A 19,174-nucleotide genomic window follows, 5' to 3' on the forward strand; every position below is an offset into this window, starting at 1 on the left:
CTTGGCCCCAGTCTTAGTGCGTCATCTATAGTTAGGAAGGGGATCAACTCTTACAAGATCAGAAAGTATATTTTTTGATTCAATAAGTATCTGTTATTGTCTTGCGAGGGAAATTTAATTTAGGTGCATTATTATACCTAGTAGCCTAGTTAATCATTGCTGTTTGAATGTCTGATTGCTCAGCACTTGTGACTGTCATTGTGGACTTGGATTCATTTCAGGCCATTTTGTGTAACAGTCTTACTACATTGTGGGTGTGTTGTATTGTAGGGAGCGTTGCCTTCACCTCTGCCAGGCAATCAACAATCAGTGCTGGGAGGTGTGTCTTTCACCTCTGCTAGGCATTTAGTGCTAGTACTTCAGTCTCCTCTATTTTTTTCAGCGGCAGTATTGTCACCAAAACGAAGACTGTCGCTGAAACAAAGATGTTCTGCAGAGTTGTTTGAGAACGGAAAGAGGAAGGCTCCACACCACTCTCTTACTTGCGTATCTTACTTAGTTATTTTCTGATCTCATTTAGCTCTTTTGAAGCTTTGGCAAGTATGTGTGTTTCCCATCCCAGTTCGCTCCTCTCCCTGTACATTGTACAGACGCTCCCGAACCCGTGGCTGCAACCCTTCTAATTTAGTGTACCCTGCACGCACACACCCATGTTGAATTCCTATTCTTAGGCAGTGTTTGGAACTGCCGATCTGCAGTGAATAAGGCTGAGCTCATCTCAGCCTATGTTGCACTTCAGGCCATACACTTGTTGGCTCTGACTGAGACATGGATTTCCCTAAAGAACATTGCTACTCCAGCTGCTCTCTAGTCATCTGACTATATATGTTCTTAATTGTCCGAGAGCATCTGGTTGTCGCGGTGTTGGCACAGGGCTACTAATTTCTTCTAAATGGAGATTTTCTCTTCTCTTCCCTCTCACCTGTCTATCTCCTCATTTGAATTCCATGTGGTCACTGTAGTGGTCACTAGAGGTGTCCACTCAAGCTTAACGTTGTTGTCATCTATCGCCCACCAGGTGTCCTTGGAGAGTTCCTCAATGAGATTGACACCTCTAAGCTAATTTCTCAATGATGGCTCATCACGACTTTAACCTCCCGACGCCGGATTCATTTCTTTCCACCTCTTTCTTTCCACTCCCTTCCTCTTGTGACCTCATCCTTTCCCAGTCACCTCCCACTCACAAGGCAGGAAATACGCTTCACCTCAACTTTATTAGAGGCTGGTCGCCTACTAATCTCACTGCAACCACCCTCCATGTCTTCGATCACTACTTTGTGTCCCTTTCCTCCAATCCTAGCCACTCAGCCCCTACCCAGATGGTAATTCACCGAGGAAATCTTCGCTTTGACACCATTGATCTCACATTCTTTTAGAGAGATAGGAAAACCTAATTGATCTACACAAACAAGTTCTTGCCTGGTTTAGATCTTATCTGTCAGAAAGATATAACTTTGACTCTGTGGGTGGTTTGTACTCTGACAAATCAATAGTAAGTTTCGGTGTTTCTCAAAGATCTGTTTTAGGACCACTATTGTTCTCACTATATATTCTACCTCTTGGTGATATTATAAGGAAACATAATGTCAATGTTCACTGGTATGTGGACGACACACAGCTGTACACTTTGATGAAACATGGTGAAGCCCCAAAATTGCCTATCCTGGAAGCCTCTGCTTCAGACATAAGGAAATGGATGGCGGCAAATGTTTTCCTTTAAAACTTAGAAAAAACAGAGATGCTAGTTCTAGGTCCCAAGAAAAAAAATGAGATCTGCGGTTTGACCTGACAATTAGTCTTGATGGTTGTACAGTCGTCTCAAATAAAACTGTGAAGGACCTCGGTGTTAATCTGGACCCTGATCTCTCTTTTGACGAACATATCAAAAATATTTCAAGGGCAGAGCTTTTCCATCTTCTTAACATTGCAAAAATCAGACACTTTTTGTCCAAAAATGATGCCGAAAAGCTAAGCCTTAATTTTGTCACTTCTAAATTAGACTGCTGCAATGCTATACTTTCCCGCTACCCGGATAAAGCACTAAATTAACTTCAGTTAGTGCTGAATACAATCTTGACTAGAACCTCCCAAAAAATATAATATTACTCCAGTGCTAGCCTCTCTGGCTTCCTGTTAAGGCTAGGGCTGATTTCAAGGTTTTACTGCTAACCTACAAAGCAATACATGGACTTGCTCCTACTTATTTCTCCGATTTGGTCCTGCTGTACATACCTACACGTGCGCTATGGTCACAAGACGCAGGCCTCCTTATTGTCCCTAGAATGTCTAATCAAACAGCTGGAGGCAGGGCTTTCTCCTATAGAGCTCAATTTTTATTGAATGGTCTGCCTATCCATGTGAGAGACGCAGCCACGGTCTTGACCTTTAAGTTTTTGCTGAAGACTCATCTCTTCAGTAGGTTCGATAATTGAGTGTAATCTGGCCGAGGGGTGAGAAGGTGAACGGCAAGGCAATGGAGTGACGAACGGCCCTTGCTTTCTCTGCCTGGCCGGCTCCCCTCTCTCCACTGCGATTCTCTGCCTCTGACCCTTTTATGGGGCCTAAGTCACTGGCTTACTAGCGCTCTCCCATGCCGTCCCTAGGAGGGGTGTGTCACGTTGTGCCAGGCTTTTTTCGCTGTACTATGGGTTTAGTCACTGACATGATCTTCTGCCCCCCCCCCCCCCCCCCAGTCTGTCTTCAGTATCTATGCTGCAATAGTCTATCCAACCTGGTGTAATTATCCTGTCTTATCTGTGTGAACTTAAGTATGCTCTGTCTACTTCTCCCATCGCGCTCTCTCCCTCCTGGAGGAACAGAGCCTCCTGGCTGTCCCTGTACCTAGTCCACCTGGGTGTGCTGCTGATCCAGTTTCTGCTGTTTTGCCCGTGGCTATGGAACCCTGACCTGTTCACCGGACGTGCTAATTTGTCCTGGACCTGCTGTTTTCGACCCTCCCGCTCTCTCTCCCTTTCTACCCCACCTGCTGTCTCAGCCTGGTCTCATAGACTAGACACAACATAGTGAACTTAAATCTGGGATACACAAATTTGTATTAAATGTTACGTTTGGTGTGTTTACATAAGACAGATGGTTACTTTAGGCAAAAAACTAAAGTAGGGTGGTTCCCATGGCCAAGCAGCGCACACACAAGCCTAAGATCTCCATGCGCAATGCCAAACATCGGCTGGAGTGGTGTAAAGCTCGCCGCCATTGGACTCTGGAGCAGTGGAAATGCATTCTCTGGAGTGATGAATCATGCTGCACCACCTGGCATTCAGATGGACGAATCTGGGTTTGGCGGATGACAGGAGAACGCTACCTGCCCCAATGCATGGTGCCAACTGTAAAGTTTGGTGGAGGAGGAATAATTGTCTGGGGCTGTTTTTCATGGTTGGTGCTAGGCCCCTTAGTTCCAGTGAACGGAAATCTTAACGCTACAGCATACAATGACATTCTAGACAATTCTGTGCTTCCAACTTTGTGGCAACAGTTTGGGTAAGGCCCTTTCCTGTTTCAGCATGACAATTCCCCCATTGACAAAGCGAGGTCCATACAGAAATAGTTTGTTGAGATCGGTTTGCAAGAACCTTGACTGGCCTGCACAGAGCCAGTCGAACACCATCGAACAACTTTGGGATGATTTGGAACGGCAACTGTGAGCCAGGCCTAACTGCTCAACATCAGTGCCCGACCTCACTAATGCTCTTGTGGCTGAATGGTCCCCCAGCAATGTTCCAACATCTAGTGGAAAGCCTTCCCAGAAGAATGGAGGCGGTTATAGCCGCAAAGGGGGGACCAACTCCATATTAATGCCCATTATTTTGGAATGAGATGTTCAACAAGCAGGTGTCCACATACTTTTGGTAATATAGTGTATCTGTTATCTTTACTTTTCACAATTAACACAAGAGCATGTACAGTTTGGTTGATACATTAAACACTATGACTTATATTCTCCATTGTACTAGTGAAGCTGTATCATGCATGATTGAGTGTTTTTTTTATTTTTTATTCAAGCTTTATTTTATCAGGGAGTCATACTGAGACCAAGGTCTATTTTACAAATAAGCCCTAAATTACAGAAAGACAAAACACGGTAGAAACAAAACACGGTCATAAAAGTAAAATAAATAAAGGTGAAATTAAAAACATTAATAAAAACAAACACATTCATCAGTAATAAGGTCCTCACTCAGGTTTCTGAATTGCCCTCAAGGCACCAAAACAACCAATTTTAAGAACATTTTCAATATTGTTCCACAAATACGGTGCAAAAAAAACCATGCTTCACAACATTCCAATACAGAGGTATTCTCAAAGATTGAGTTCCGCCCCCATCTTAAAACGTCTACTTCATCACAATCCCGGATCCGGGAGCACCCCCATCAGTAAAAAAGCTGACTAGCATAGCCTAGCATAGCATCACAAGTAAATACTAGCATCTAAATATCATTAAATCACAAGTCCAAGACACCAGATGAAAAATACACATCTTGTGAATCCAGCCATCATTTCTGATTTTTAAAATGTTTTACAGGGAAGACACAATATGTAAATCTATTAGCTAACCACGATAGCAAAAGACAACTTTTTTTTTTCACCATTTTTTTCCTGCATATGTAGCTATCACAATTTCGACCAAATAAAGATATAAATAGCCACTAACCAAGAAACAACTTAACTGTACACTTACCATCCTTAGAACCAAAGCATTACTTTAGATGACTGATTCAGAAAATGTATTACAAATATTTTGCAGTTCCGACTTAACAGTTGTTTTGTGCGCGGCACAAATCATGCTTCATTGACAGCATGGCCAATGTTGAATATTTATCATTTTAAACTAGGAGAAGAGACCATTAATAGACTTGGGACCACACAGCCACTCCACTGAATATCAGGCTAATGATTGCTTTGCAATGCTTGCAGTTAGCCACTGATTCCTTCCAAACCACTCATTGTTGAATTAGCGATTTCCAACTTGTTGTGTAATGTTTATGTCCAATGGCAGATGAGCACCGACACATTATATCTATAATTTCTCTTGATTATTTATCTTCATATGATAAGGATTAAATAGGATTTGCCTGTAGATTGTTGATTTGAACAATGATGATGACTGTTAGCTAAGATTTTGGAAGTATGATGTTCAGTCCAATCAAAGCTACTGTAGGTATAATGTGATTTGTGTCATTTTATCTGTGGCCAATGACCTTGAGCCTTCTTGGATGGGCACTTCTCTATGGGGGCACCCAAGGGGCTTGAATTTTCGAGCTCTACCCTTAGACTTGGCGGTGAACTAGTGTCCCCATGAGTGACAGAACACTGAGCCAATCACGGCGCAACGCTCCGCATTTTCTGTTGGCATACCCCACCACAACAGAAAGCACTGAGCTAGGCTGAAACACCTGCATTTTGGAGCTGCCTTACTCAAGAAAACAAAGAGACCATGTTTGCATGCAGCTTTATTAACTGAACTATATATTTTTTTACATTGTTTGCAAAATATGTGACAAGTATTAAGGAAAAAATAACATGCAAAACAGGCAAGCCCCCCCCCCCCCCCCCCAAAAAGTAAAAATATATAATTTTTGGTTGCTCCACCTGCCTTGAATGATGGGTCACCCGTTTTCATATCCAATCAGTTTAACATTGAATCAATGTCATAACATTACATTTTTTTGTTGAAATGATGTGGAAAAAACGTTGATTCAAACAGTTTTTGCCCAGTGGGTTGTCCCTCTGGTTGTATCTGACAGGAATGCTGTCAGGCCAGTCTGGCTAAGTCATTCTGCACATGTCAATGTTGGTCATGGTGTTTGTAACTTAAAGGTCCAATGCAGCTTTTTTTATCCGAATATCAAATAATTTCTGGGTAACAATTAAGTACCGCAGTGTGATTGTTTTTGATTAAATTTGTAAAACATTTTGTGAAAAAATGTGTTCTTAGCAAAGAGCAATTTCTCGTGCAATAATTTAGCTAGGACTGTCTGGGAGTTTAGTTTATTAGGATCCCCATTAGCTACTGCACATGCAGCAGCTACTCTTTCTGGGGTCCACATAAAATGTACAAATACATGACAAAGTACAGAACAGTAATAGACAAGAACAACATAAGATATTACATTAAATAAAAAAATAGAATATGAGTTATATATAGGAAAGACACCAAGACACAGCAAAAATACTATTTATACTCAGAGTGGTCTGAGTGGGGAGGGGAAAACTGAAAACAAACTGTTATTGGCTGAAAAATTACTGAAAACGACCTGTTATTGGCAGAGAGGTTTGGAACTCTTTTTTTTATTGGTCTATAAACTAATTTACTGCCTGGTCACCAGGCAGGCCAAAACTCCAAAACAGGCAGCAATTTCAGGCAGTCTTTTCAAACAGCTCTTACATTAAAAGGGCATTACCATAATTTTCACAATTTCACAGTATTATTCCAACCTCATAGTGTGAAAATATATATAAGTCATGTTTTTGACTGTACTGGGCATTTAAACGGTTCAAGAGCAGTGGTGAACCTAAAATTTACCATTATTGCCTATGGAGCATTTATGCAAATGCAAAATGGTTATAATTCAAAAAGTAATAATGAACTAGTAAAGAGCAACAAGAATCCAAACATTTATTTGTGACAAAGACTTGAAGCAGTATATTTTATTCAATTGAATTTTCACATTTCTAAAAAGTATGCTTTTCTGTGTTTGCTACTTTGTAGTTAGGTCTGCTTTACTGTTCTAAAATGCAACAAAATAACATTCCAATGCACCATATAATGCAGCAGAGCATTACTTTTTTTTGCGGCATTTGAGAACAAAAACACTGACTCAACTTGTTAGTAGAAAACAGCCTTGACTTTATATATGAGCCAAAGTACAGGTCATCTTCAACTGTACAAATCACATTGTAATTCATAAACATTTTAGGCCACAGGAAACTATTTTTAGGAAAGTGATATACAATTACATATCAAATATCATGCGATGTGCAGGTTCCTTTTTTATTTAGAGTGTAATTCAATCCTGAAATCGAGTGATATTCAACAACATTTTTAAATACATTCTCTCTCCAGGTATGCAATTAGTATATGACATAGGCTGTAGGGGGTGGTTGGGAGTATGGCGGTATGTAATGGTGCGAGTAGCTATATGATATGGCAACATCAATAAATCCCACCTTCCTATCATAATGCTGATGAGCTATACATGAGGGTACAGATATGTAAAAAACATTTACATTTCTAAGCTGTTGTGTGCACAGGAGACTGCAGATGGGAGGATGGCTCATAATAATGGCTGGAATGGAATTAATGGAATGGTAACAAAACACGTGTTTGATGTGCTCGATTCATTTCCATCTATTCCATTCCACCCATTACTATGAGCCCCCTACAGCACACACACAAACAAATACAATAATATTTGTTTCAGGCTACTCAATAACAAGATTACCAAAAGCAGCAGCTACTCTTCCTGGAGTCCAGCAAAATTAACGCGGTTTATACAAATTTAAAAACATTACAATACATTCACAGATTTCACAACACACTGTGTGCTCTCAGGCCCCTACTCCACCAGTACCTCATATCTACAGTACTAAATCCAAGTGTATGTATAGTGCGCATGTTATCGTGTGTGTGTGTGTGTGTGTATGTGTGTTTGTATATGTCTGTGCCAATGTTTGTGTTGCTTCACAGTCCCTGCTGTTCCATAAGGTGTTTTTTAATCTGTTTTTTAAATCTAATTTTACTGCTTGTGTCAGTTACTTGATGTGGAATAGAGTCCAATGTAGTCATGGCTCTATGTAGTACTGTGTGCCTCCCATAGTCTGTTCTGCGCTTGGGGACTGTGAAGAGACCTCTTGTGGCATGTCTTGTGGGGTGCATGGGTGTCCGAGCTGTGTGCCAGTAGTATAGACAGACAGCTCGGTGCGTTCAACATGTCAAAACCTCTCATAAATAAAAGTAGTGATGAAGTCAATCTCTCCTCCACTTTCAGCCATGAGAGATTTGCATGCATATTACTAATATTAGCTCTCTGTGTACATCCAAGGGCCAGCCGTGCTGACTTGTTCTGAGCCAATTGCAATTTTTCTAAGTCCTATTTTGTGGCACCTGACCACACGACTGAACAGTAGTCAAGGTGCGACAAAATTAGGGCCTGTAGGACCTGCCTTGTTGATAGTGTTTACAATCTAGGGTTACTCCAAGCAGTTTAGTCATCTCATCTTGCTCAATTTCCACATTTATTTATTACAAGATTTAGTTGAGGTTTAGGGTCAAGTGAGTGTTTTGCTCCAAATACAATGCTTTTAGTTTTAGAAATATTTAGGGCTAACTTATTCCTTGCCACCCGCTCTGAAACTAACTGCAGCTCTTTGTTAAGTGTTGCAATCATTTCAGTCGCTGTAGTAGCTGACCTGTATAGTGTTGAGTCCACATACATAAACACTCTGGCTTTACTCAAAGTCAGTGGCATGTCGTTAGTAAACATTGGAGAGAAAAAAAGGTAAGGAAAGTAGAACTGTCAGCAGGACCATTTTTAGGGATTGTTTTCCTATACATAGTGGAGTCAAACGTTTAGAGTCACATTCCCCTATGCCACATGCTAAATGTTTACTGTCCTCATTTTGATGTGTGTAAATAATCTTCTATTATCCAACGGTGAGGGGTAAAGTGCGGAGGGGCTTGTAGGGTCTGCTATTGGAATCAATTAAAGGTCATCTTGACATATATCTGTGTTCTCTATCCATTCCTAGACCTAGATGACATTCTCAAAGAGCTTTATGGAGGCCATGATATCTTCATCCTGGTGAGAGAAATTAAGAGTTAAGGAATTTGTTGTTTTGGACACAATGTCAATTGAACACTACTTATGGCAGTACTGTTCTTAGCTTTTCATATGTTTTGTGCTCCTCTGACATGTTGTACAGGTTCTGTAAGACAAAGCTGACAGAACTTGCTGTCTACCAACTACAGGAATACCTGAAATGTTAGCCAGGCAGGTTAAAACGATGCAATAGCCAGTGGCTTGTCCTGGCATTTTTAATATAAGGTACATATTTTCGCCAGTAAAGATTGTGGAGAATGTGTTTACCTTCTGACAGGTCTCTATGAACTCATCAATGGTCACCACCCCGTCTCTGTTCCGATCCATTTTCTGAAAAAGGTGGCCATTAAAGATCGTGGATGATTACATACCGTACAGTCGTGGCCAAAAGTTTTGAGAATGACACAAATATACATTTTTAAAAAGTCTGCTGCCTCAGTTTGTATGATGGCAATTTGCATATACTCCAGAATGTTATGAAGAGTGATCAGATGAATGGCAATTAATTGCAAAGTCCCTCTTTGCCATGCAAATTAACTGAATCCCCCCCAAAAACATTTCCACTTTATTTCAGCCCTGCCACAAAAGGACCAGCTGACATCATGTCGGTGATTCTCTCGTTAACACAGGTGTGAGTGTTGACGAGGACAAGGCTGGAGATCACTGTCATGCTGATTGAGTTCGAATAACAGACTGGAAGCTTCAAAAGGAGGGTGGTGCTTGGAATCATTGTTCTTCCTTTGTCAACCATGGTTACCTGCAAGGAAACATGTGCCGTCATCATTGCTTTGCACAAAAAGGGCTTCACAGGCAAGGATATTGCTGCCAGTAAGATTGCACCTAAATCAACCATTTATCGGATCATCAAAAACTTCAAGGAGAGCAGTTCAATTGTTGTGAAGAAGGCTTCAGGACACTCAAGAAAGTCCAAAAAGAGCCAGGACCGTCTCCTAAAGTTGATTCAGCTGCGGGATCGGGGCACCACCAGTACAGAGCTTGCTCAGGAATGGCAGCAGGCAGGTGTGAGTGCATCTGCATGCACAGTGAGGCGAAGACTTTTGGAGGATGGCCTGGTGTCAAGAAGGGCAGCAAAGAAGCCACTTCTCTCCAGGAAAAACATCAGGGACAGACTGATATTCTGCAAAAGGTACAGGGATTGGACTGCTGAGGACAGGGGTAAAGTCATTTTCTCTGATGAATCCCCTTTACAATTGTTTGGGGCATCCGGAAAAAAGCTTGTCCGGAGAAGACAAGGTGAGTGCTACCATCAGTCCTGTGTCATGCCAACAGTAAAGCATCCTGAGACCATTCATGTGTGGGGTTGCTTCTCAGCCAAGGGAGTGGGTTCACTCACAATTTTGCCTAAGAACACAGCCATGAATAAAGAATGGTACCAACACATCCTCCGAGAGCAACTTCTCCCAACCATCCAGGAACAGTTTGGTGACGAACAATGCCTTTTCCAGCATGATGGAGCACCTTGCCATAAGGTAAAAGTGATAACTAAGTGGCTCGGGGAACAAAACATCGATATTTTGGGTCCATGGCCAGGAAACTCCCCAGACCTTAATCCCATTGAGAACTTGTGGTCAATACTCAAGAGGCCGGTGGACAAACAAAAACCCACAAATTCTGACAAACTCCAAGCATTGATTATGCAAGAATGGGCTGCCATCAGTCAGGATGTGGCCCAGAAGTTAATTGACAGCATGCCAGGGTGGATTGCAGAGGTCTTGAAAAAGAAGGGTCTTTGCATCAACTTCATGTAATTGTCAATAAAAGCCTTTGACACTTATGAAATCCTTGTAACTATACTTCAGTATTCCATAGTAACATCTGACAAAAATATCTAAAGACACTGAAGCAGCAAACTTTGTGGAAATTAATATTTGTGTCATTCTCAAAACTTTTGGCCACGACTCTACTACTGACCTCCACAGTGACACAATGTGAAGCTTTAAGGTTGTTAAAATTAAATCCGACCAGAGTTCTCATCAAACAATAACCAACAATAAAGCCTTAGGACAGAAACAATACAAACAGAAAGACAGAAGGTGTTAAACAACATGTAAAATGTCAGACATGGGAGGGGGTTAAACACTGGGGGGTTTATGTACCTGAAAGAACTTGTCCACATGCTCAGATGGGTCATCATCTCGTACACTGGGAGAGGTATACCTGCCCATCATGTCATAGATGGACGTCATTATGGCCAACATCTCCTGTACACAGGTGCACACAATACACACATACACACACACACACAACACACACATGCACACTTGCACGCACGCACACACACACGCACACACACACACACACATAACACACACAAAAACACACACACAAACACATGGACGCACAGTTGCACGCACACACACACAGTCATGAGTCAGTGCTATAACTTGCAGTGTTACGTCTAGCAGTAGAACTCTCACTATGCAACAGACAGCACCTCCTTGGTGATGCAGCCATCCTTGTTGATATCATACAGATTGAAGGCCCACAGGAGTTTCTCTGTTTCTGAACCTCTGAGCAGTACAGATAGTCCAATCACAAAGTCCTGGAGGGGAGGGGGAGGGGCGGGGGGTTGAGCAGGTTATTGGGATGGCTAAGATTGATTGTTCAGGAAGGTTTTATGCGAGAGAAGAAATTACCTTACTTTAAAGGAGCTTTGCTTACCTCAAAACGGATAGAGCCATTTCTGTCCATGTCAAAAGCGTTGAACAGGAAATGTGCATATGTGGTGGCATCTGAGAAGTGATACCAATAATGTAGTTAACATCAGGCAGGCGTACAGTGGATGACAGTTGGTTATTTATTCTCTTTTCACTTTCATCCATTTTGACGGTTGCTCAGAGTGAAATGGGTCAGTCTTTAAAGCATCTACAGTGCATTCGGAAAGAATTCAGAACCCTTGACTTTTTCCACATTTTGTTACGTTACAGCCTAATTCTAAAATTGATTCAATATTTTTTCTCATTAATCTACACACAATACCCCATAATGACAAAGCAAAAACTATTTTTTTGATTTTTTTCCTAAATTATTAAAAATAAAAAACAGAAATGCCTGGTGTACATACAGTAAGCATTCAGATTCCTTTGCTATGAGACTCAAAATTGAGCTCAGGTGCATCCTGTTTCCATTGATCATCCTTGACATGTTTCTACAACTTGACCACAGTCCACCTGTGGTAAATTCAATTGATGGGACATGATTTGGAAAGGCACACCTGACTATATAAGGTCCCACAGTTGACAGTGTATGTCAGAGTAAAAACCAAGCCATGAGGTCGAAGGAATTGTCCGTAGAGCTCTGAGACAGGATTGTGTCGAGGCACAGATCTGGGGAAGGGGACCAAAAAATGTCTGCAGCATTGAAGGTCCCCAAGACCACAGTGGCCTCCATCAGTCTTAAATGGAAGAAGTTTGGAACCATCAAGACTCTTCCTAGAGCTGGCCGTCCGGCCAGACTGAGCAGTCGGTGGACAAGGGCCTTGGTCAGGGAGGTGACTAAGAACCCGAACTCTATCATTCTGACAGAGCTCCAGAGTTCCTTTGTGGAGATGGAAGAACTTTCCAGAAGGACAGCCATCTCTGCAGCACTCCACCAGGCCTTTATGGTAGAGTGGCCAAATGGAAACCACTCCTCAGTAAAAGGCACGACAGCCTGCTTGGAGTTTGCCAAAAGGCACCTAAAGGACTTTCAGACCATGAGAAACAAGATTCACTGGTCTAATGAAACCAAGATTGAACTCTTTAGCCTGAATGCCAAGCATCACGCCTGGAGGAAACCTGGGACCATCCTTACAGTGAAGCATGGTGGTGGTAGCATCATGCTGTGGGGATGTTTTTCAGCGGCACTGATTGAGAGACTAGTCAGGATTGAGGGGAAGATGAATGGAGCAAAGTATATAGAGATCCTTGATGAAAACCTGCTCCAGAGCGCTCAGGACCTGAGACTGGGGCGATTGTTTACCTTCCAACAGGACAACGACTCTAAGCACACAGCCAAAACAACGCAAGATTGGCTTTGGGACAAGTCTCTGAATGTCCTTGAGTGGCCTAGCTGGAGCCCGGACTTGAACCCGATCAAACATCTCTGGAGAGACCTGAAAATAGCGACGCTCCCCATCCAACCTGACAGAGCTTGAGAGGATCTGCAGAGAAGAGTGGGAAAAATTCCCCAAATACAGGTGTAACAAGCTACAAGCTTGTTACAAGAAGACTCAAGGCTGCAATCGCTGCCAAAGGTGCTTCAACAAAGTACTGAGTCAATGGCCTTTATGCTTATGTAAATGGATATCTGTGTCTTTTAATTTGATACATTTCCCAAAATTTCTACAACCCTGCTTTTACTTCATCATTATGGGTTATTGTTTGTAGATTGATGAGGGGAAAACATATTTAATACATTTTAGAATAAGGCTGTAAAGTAATAAAATGTGGAAAAAGTCAAGGGGTCTGAATACTTTCCAAATGCACTGTATATATCAATCGATGAGGTTCTGAGTTGTCAGAATCTTGCATCTACTGATCAAATTTTCATTCAAAAACAGTAAGACAAAGCTCTATCAAATAACAGTCCATTGAAATAGCCAGCCTGTCCTTAAGGACATTATATAGTAAATGTAAATCTGTAACACTCAAATTAGTATGATATGTTACATTGTGTATTGTTACTTAAGCCAAAAATGAGGTTGGTCGGGGAGGATTGGTGGGCATACACAAAAGTCTAGCAAGCCAAAGGCGTCATGGGCAATTTTAGCTAATAAGCAACTTTGCAACTACTTACTTCTTCTTAGCTACTTTGCAACTACTTAGCATGTTAGCTAACATAACTATTAACCTTAACTCTAACCTTAACCTCTAACCCTAACACCTAGCCTAGCTAACTTGCTCTATCTAGCCACCTTGCTAACATTAGCCACAACATGTCATACGTATTGCAAATTTGTAACATATTGCACAAATTGCAATTCATAACATATCATATGAATTGTAATTCGTAACATTTCATATGAAATGTATGATGGACATCCACAAATGAATACCATACAAAACATATCATACTCATTTGAGTGTCACAGATATATATTTACTATGTGAGGTCTACCCCTGAGTCCAGGTTGAAATTGCTGATAACAGTAGGGGCAGTTAAAAGAGCGTCTCCCACCCATCTGCTATCAACCATGGTGCCCCCCTTGCATCTCTTGAGGGGAGAGAATCCTACCTCCCTGGGGGAAGAACTGTGAATAGATGGTCTTGAACGTCTCCTCATCCACCAGCCCGCTAGGACATTCCTGTTCAGAGAGAAAATAAAATATCTTGAATAAGTTTGTCTTACTTAACTTGTATGTACTGTACGCATGTTAAAATGTAGTTAAATATCTGTGAAAATAGGTGTGTCTAACGGCTTGTAAACGGCTAATATGCAGTTAACTGCCAAAATAAAGGAAACACCAACATAAAGTGTTTTAATAGGGCGTTAGTCCACCATGAGCCAGAACAGCTTCAATGCACCTTAGCATAGATTCTTATTAGTGTCTGGAACGCTATTGGATGGATGTGACACCATTCTTCTGTGAGAAATTCCATAATTTGGTGTTTTGTTGATGGTGGTGGAAGACTCTGTCTCAGGCACCGCTCCAGAATCTCCAATAAGTGTTCAATGGGGTTTAAAACTGGTGACTGAGACGGCCATGGCATATGGTTTACATAATTTTCATGCTCATCAAATCATGCAGTAACCACTCGTGCACTATGGATGGGGGCATTGTTATCCTATGGAGGCATAGCCATGGCTGCAAAAATAATGGCCTGCCCATCATTTTTATACAGGACCCTAAGCATGATTGGATGTTAACTGCTCAATTAACTCAGGAACCACACCTGTGTGGAAGCACCTGCTTTCAATATACGTTGTATCCCTCCTTTACTCAAGTGTTTCCATTATTTTGGCAGTTACCTGTATGTCTAAACGGCTTGTAGTGTATGTAAATATCTGTGTAAATGTATGTAGCTATGTAAGTATGTAAAACATATTGTGAGATGATATCTTTGCAGTCCTTCAAGTCCCTGACAATGTTTATTTAACCACCCCACTCCCACTCGGTGCTCTAAGCCCAGCCAAGTCCCAGTCGCACATTTTTGAAGCCTCTGTAGAGTGACTGCAGCTCTTTCCTGGTAAACTGGGTCTGGGCCTGGAGCTGTTCTAAGCCTTCGGGCTGGTGACGAACAGTAGAAAGCTCCAATTCACAGTCACTACTCTCTGTTTGAGAGAGGAGGGGGAGAGAGAGAGAGAGGAGGACAACCCAGGGAAAGGAAGGAAAGTCGGGAGAAGGGGAGAGGTGAAAGGGAGAGGAGAATGAGGATTCAGGGAGAGGCAAAAACAGGACAGAAATGGATGAGAAAGGTTGAAATCGGGAGAGGAAGATGTGGGGATAATCAGAAGAAATTGGGAGGGAGAGACATTTGTGTGGTGGGTAACAAAAATGGGATTGGATGACAATGGTGTACAATAACATTTTTAAAAGCAAAAATATGGTGGATAATAAAGTAAGAGAGGATGATGAGTGGAAGACAAGCAACCCTCAGAGAGACAAAATATATATATATATATAATGAGAGAGTGGGGCACAGATTAAAACATACATAATCAAGACAAAGGAAATGAAGAATACATGGAGTTACTACTGTGTGTGTGCTCACCATCTATGATATACAAACAACCAGAGAAAGGAATAGGGAGAGGAAGAGATTGAAGTATAGGGAAGTGAGGAGGTGAGAAAGGGAGAAACACACAATCAGGTTAAGTCAGGTGGCCACAGTGTTGTCTTTTCTATTTCTATCTATCTTTAATAAGACATGAGACCTTCGTGTTTTGAGGCATTTTGTCTTGATATGCAGTGGAAGCCAGCTGTCTCTCATAAATTGACAACAGTGAAATCATGTAGCGTCAACTATCAACAACACAGTACGAATAGCGTATGTCTATTTGTGAGGAATATGATGGCCTTGATCAGAAAAGAGACTGGGGAGTCTGTCCCTGTTACTTACCATCTAATGACAAGGGCTCCCAGACACCAAACTGCTTGAACATTACAAAAAAAAGGCCAATGACTACAGTAATTGCAATCAGTTCCATGCCATCCAGCACCATGGCTGATTGATTTGAGTAAGAACCTTTATATGCTTTCTATTGGCCAGCCCTGGACATATAGGATGTGTATTCCATAACTTTACAAATGTTTGCTGCTGTAAGTGTGTGTCTAAAAAACATCCTATCAAAGAATTGAAGAAGATGCCTGAAAAATAGCTGCAAACACTGAAATCTATTGGTCACTCTACTCCCCCCATCCTCCCACCCACACACACTGTTAAAGCAGGTGAAATCTGCAAGTGACGATGCTCTTCATGGGTGAACAAGGTAAAGATCCAGTAACAGTCACTCTGTTTCAGCTGCCATTCATTTAACCCCTTGATCTCCAGCGAAGGCAAAAAGGTGAGTTTGTTGATAATAAGTCCCTCTAAATCCAGGTCCAGTGCATGGTTTTGAGTAAAAAAACAAAAAAGGTATACTACTTAATTCCTCATCTCCCAAATCTCTACATCCTTTGTGAAGTATCCTCTGTAGTAAACATTCTGTCCCAGTTAAGGGCTGAACCCCCTGTGTCTCCCTTTTTGGGTAAGTCCGTCCCACAGGTCCATCAAGACAGGAATTCTCCCTCTAGTGCAGTCTCCGGTTTGAGTGAGCGAGAAAGATGAGTGAGAGAGGGGGGAGGAGGGCAGCGAGTCCGGAGGGATGATGTGTGTTTTTTACTAATAGTTTCTGATTGACCGTCTGAGCGTTTCCTTGTTTGCCCAGGCATTTTAAGGATGATGTAAAGCTGTAAACCAGGCATTGATCCACATCCGCTGATGGCTGGAATATGACCAGCAGCACTTAGAGTGAAGGAGTCTGCCCTGCCCTGTGTGGCGCTGCCTCTGTCTACCTCCCATTGACACATATAGCACAAAAAGGCAGACTCACATCAAACATAACACTGGATGGATTCACAAATTGGGGGAAGAGGGGAGGTAGACAGAGTGCCCTAAGGTTTTTCCCATCCTATTTCTCTTTAAGTCTCTGTCAAGTTTTAGCAACAATGCTCTCCATTAATTTACAATCCACCAACACTTTCATGATATCAGTTGTGGTAGTGTGCATGACTGTGAGGGCGTAAACAAGACAAAGAGAAGAGACAAAGATGGGTAGAGTTCATAACTGATGAGTGTGCACATCTTAATGGAGTGAGTTTAAGCTGGAGCTGAGAGAGGGGGCAGGGGGGATAAATCAATCATCAATCATTGAGATGCAAAATGCTGGTCTTAGGACTGGAATGGGAACAGGCCAGAAATGCATTTTACCAGAGAGAGAGAGAGATTTAGATGGAGTTAGTCACTTGACTCTCTCTTCTAAGTGCCCAGAGATGCTGCACATAAAGGTGCTGGATACTATAGGGAAAACACTTAAGCAGCACTGACAAGACAGTCTGAGGCCCCTCCCACAACTGAGCCTGTGTTCATAATTTCAAATCAAATTTTATTAGTCACATCTCCCGAATACAACTTACAGTGAAATGCTTACTTACGAGCCCCTAACCGACAGTGCAGTTTAAAAAGATACAGATAAGAATAAGAGATAAAAGTAACAAGTAATTAAAGAGGAGCAGTAAAAAACAACAATATATACAGGGGGGGGGGTACCAGTACAGAGTCAATGTGCGGGGGCACCAGTTGGTTGAGGTAGTATGTATATGGAGGTAGAGTTAATTAAAGTGACTATGGATAGATGACAACAGAGAGTGGCAGTGGTGTGGAGAGGGGAGGGGGGGCAATGTGAATAGTCTGGGTAGCCATTTGACTAGATGTTCAGGAGTCTTATGGCTTGGGGGTAGAAGCTGATTAGAAGCCTATTGAACTTAGACTTGGCGCTCCGGTACCGCTTGCCGTTTGGTATGAGAGAGAACAGTCTATGACTAGTGTGGCTGGAGTCTTTGAGAATTGTCAGGGCCTTCCTCTGACACCGCCTGGTATAGAGGTCCTGGATGGCAGGAAGCTTGGCCCCAGTGATGTACTGGGCCGTTCACACTCTGTAGTACCAGGCAGTGATGCAACCAGTCAGGATGCTCTCGATGGTGCATCTGTAGAACCTTTTGTGGATCTGAGGACCCATGCCAAATCTTTTCAATTTCCTGAGGGGGAATAGGTTTTGTCGTGCCCGCTTCACGACTATTATGTTGTGCTTGGACCATGTTAGTTTGTTGGTGATGTGGACACCGAGGAACTTGGAGCTCTCAACCTGCTCCACTGCAGCCCCGTCGATGAGAATGGGGCCGTGCTATGTCCTCTTTTTCCTGTAGTCCACAATCATCTCCTTTGTCTTGATCACGTTGAGGGAGAGGTTGTTGTCCTCGCACCACATGGCCAGGTCCCCTCCCTATAGGCTGTCTCGTTGTTGTCGGTGATCAGGCCTACTACGGTTGTGTCATCAGCAAATTTAATGATGGTGTTGGAGTCGTGCCTGGCCGTGCAGTCATGAGTGAACAGGGAGTGCAGGAGGGGGCTGAGCACGCACCCCTGAGGGGCCCCTGTGTTGAGTATCAGCGTGGCGGATGTGTTGTTACCTACCCTTACCACCTGGGGGTGGCCCGTCAGGAAGTCCAGGATCCAGTTGCAGAGGGAGGTGTTTAGTCCCAGGGTCCTTAGCTTATTGATGAGCTTTGAGGGCACTATGGTGTTGAACGCTGAGCTGTAGTCAATGAATAGCATTCTCACATAGGTGTTCCTTCTGTCCAGGTGGGAAAGGGCAGTGTGGATTGCAATAGAGACTGCATCATCTGTGGATCTGTTGGGGCGGTATGCAAATTGGAGTGGGTCTAGGGTTTCTGGGATGATGGTATTGATGTGAGCCATGACCAGCCTTTCAAAGCACTTCATGGCTATAGACGTGAGTGCTACGGGTCAGTAGTCATTTAGGCAGGTTTCCTTAGTGTTCTTGTGCACAGGCACTATGGTGGTCTGCTTAAAACATGTTGGTATTACAGACTCGGACAGGGAGAGGTTGAAAATGTCAGTGAAAACACTTGATAGTTGGTCAGCGCATGCTCGCAGTACACGTCCTGGTAATCCGTCTGGCCCTGCGGCTTTGTGAATGTTGACCTGTCAAAAGGTCTTACTCACATCAGCTGTGGAGAGCGTGATCACAGTCTTCCGGTACAGCTGGTGCTCGCATACATGTTTCAGTGTTATTTGCCTCGAAGCAAGCATAGAAGTAGTTTAGCTTGTCCGGTA

General features: G+C 42.5%; 1 protein-coding gene across 1 annotated transcript; it reads right to left on the bottom strand.

The window, feature by feature from the left end:
- Nucleotides 1-8,768: 8,768 nt before the first annotated feature.
- Nucleotides 8,769-16,001, bottom strand: LOC120021756 (calsenilin-like). The gene is made up of 8 exons (XM_038965601.1): nucleotides 15,899-16,001; nucleotides 14,986-15,110; nucleotides 14,073-14,142; nucleotides 11,520-11,590; nucleotides 11,293-11,400; nucleotides 10,955-11,059; nucleotides 9,105-9,167; nucleotides 8,769-8,816 (listed from the first exon to the last, which is right to left on the bottom strand). Exons 1-8 carry the CDS (start codon nucleotides 15,999-16,001, stop codon nucleotides 8,769-8,771), a joined length of 693 nt encoding a protein of 230 aa, XP_038821529.1.
- Between the last annotated feature and the right edge of the window lie 3,173 nt (nucleotides 16,002-19,174).

Source organism: Salvelinus namaycush, chromosome 26 (genome assembly GCF_016432855.1).
Source record: "Salvelinus namaycush isolate Seneca chromosome 26, SaNama_1.0, whole genome shotgun sequence".
Classification (NCBI taxonomy): domain Eukaryota; kingdom Metazoa; phylum Chordata; class Actinopteri; order Salmoniformes; family Salmonidae; genus Salvelinus; species Salvelinus namaycush.

Bases quoted from the DNA above. Each gene is read 5' to 3' on its own strand.
- LOC120021756 (XM_038965601.1), bottom strand. From the start codon at position 16,001: ATGGTGCTGGATGGCATGGAACTGATTGCAATTACTGTAGTCATTGGC. The intron at 14,143-14,985 runs GTGCGACTGGGA...CTCTCTGAACAG, and splicing joins TCTACAGAGGCTTCAAAAAT to GAATGTCCTAGCGGGCTGGT. The intron at 11,591-14,072 runs GTAGGATTCTCT...ATCACTTCTCAG, and splicing joins ACAGTTCTTCCCCCAGGGAG to ATGCCACCACATATGCACAT.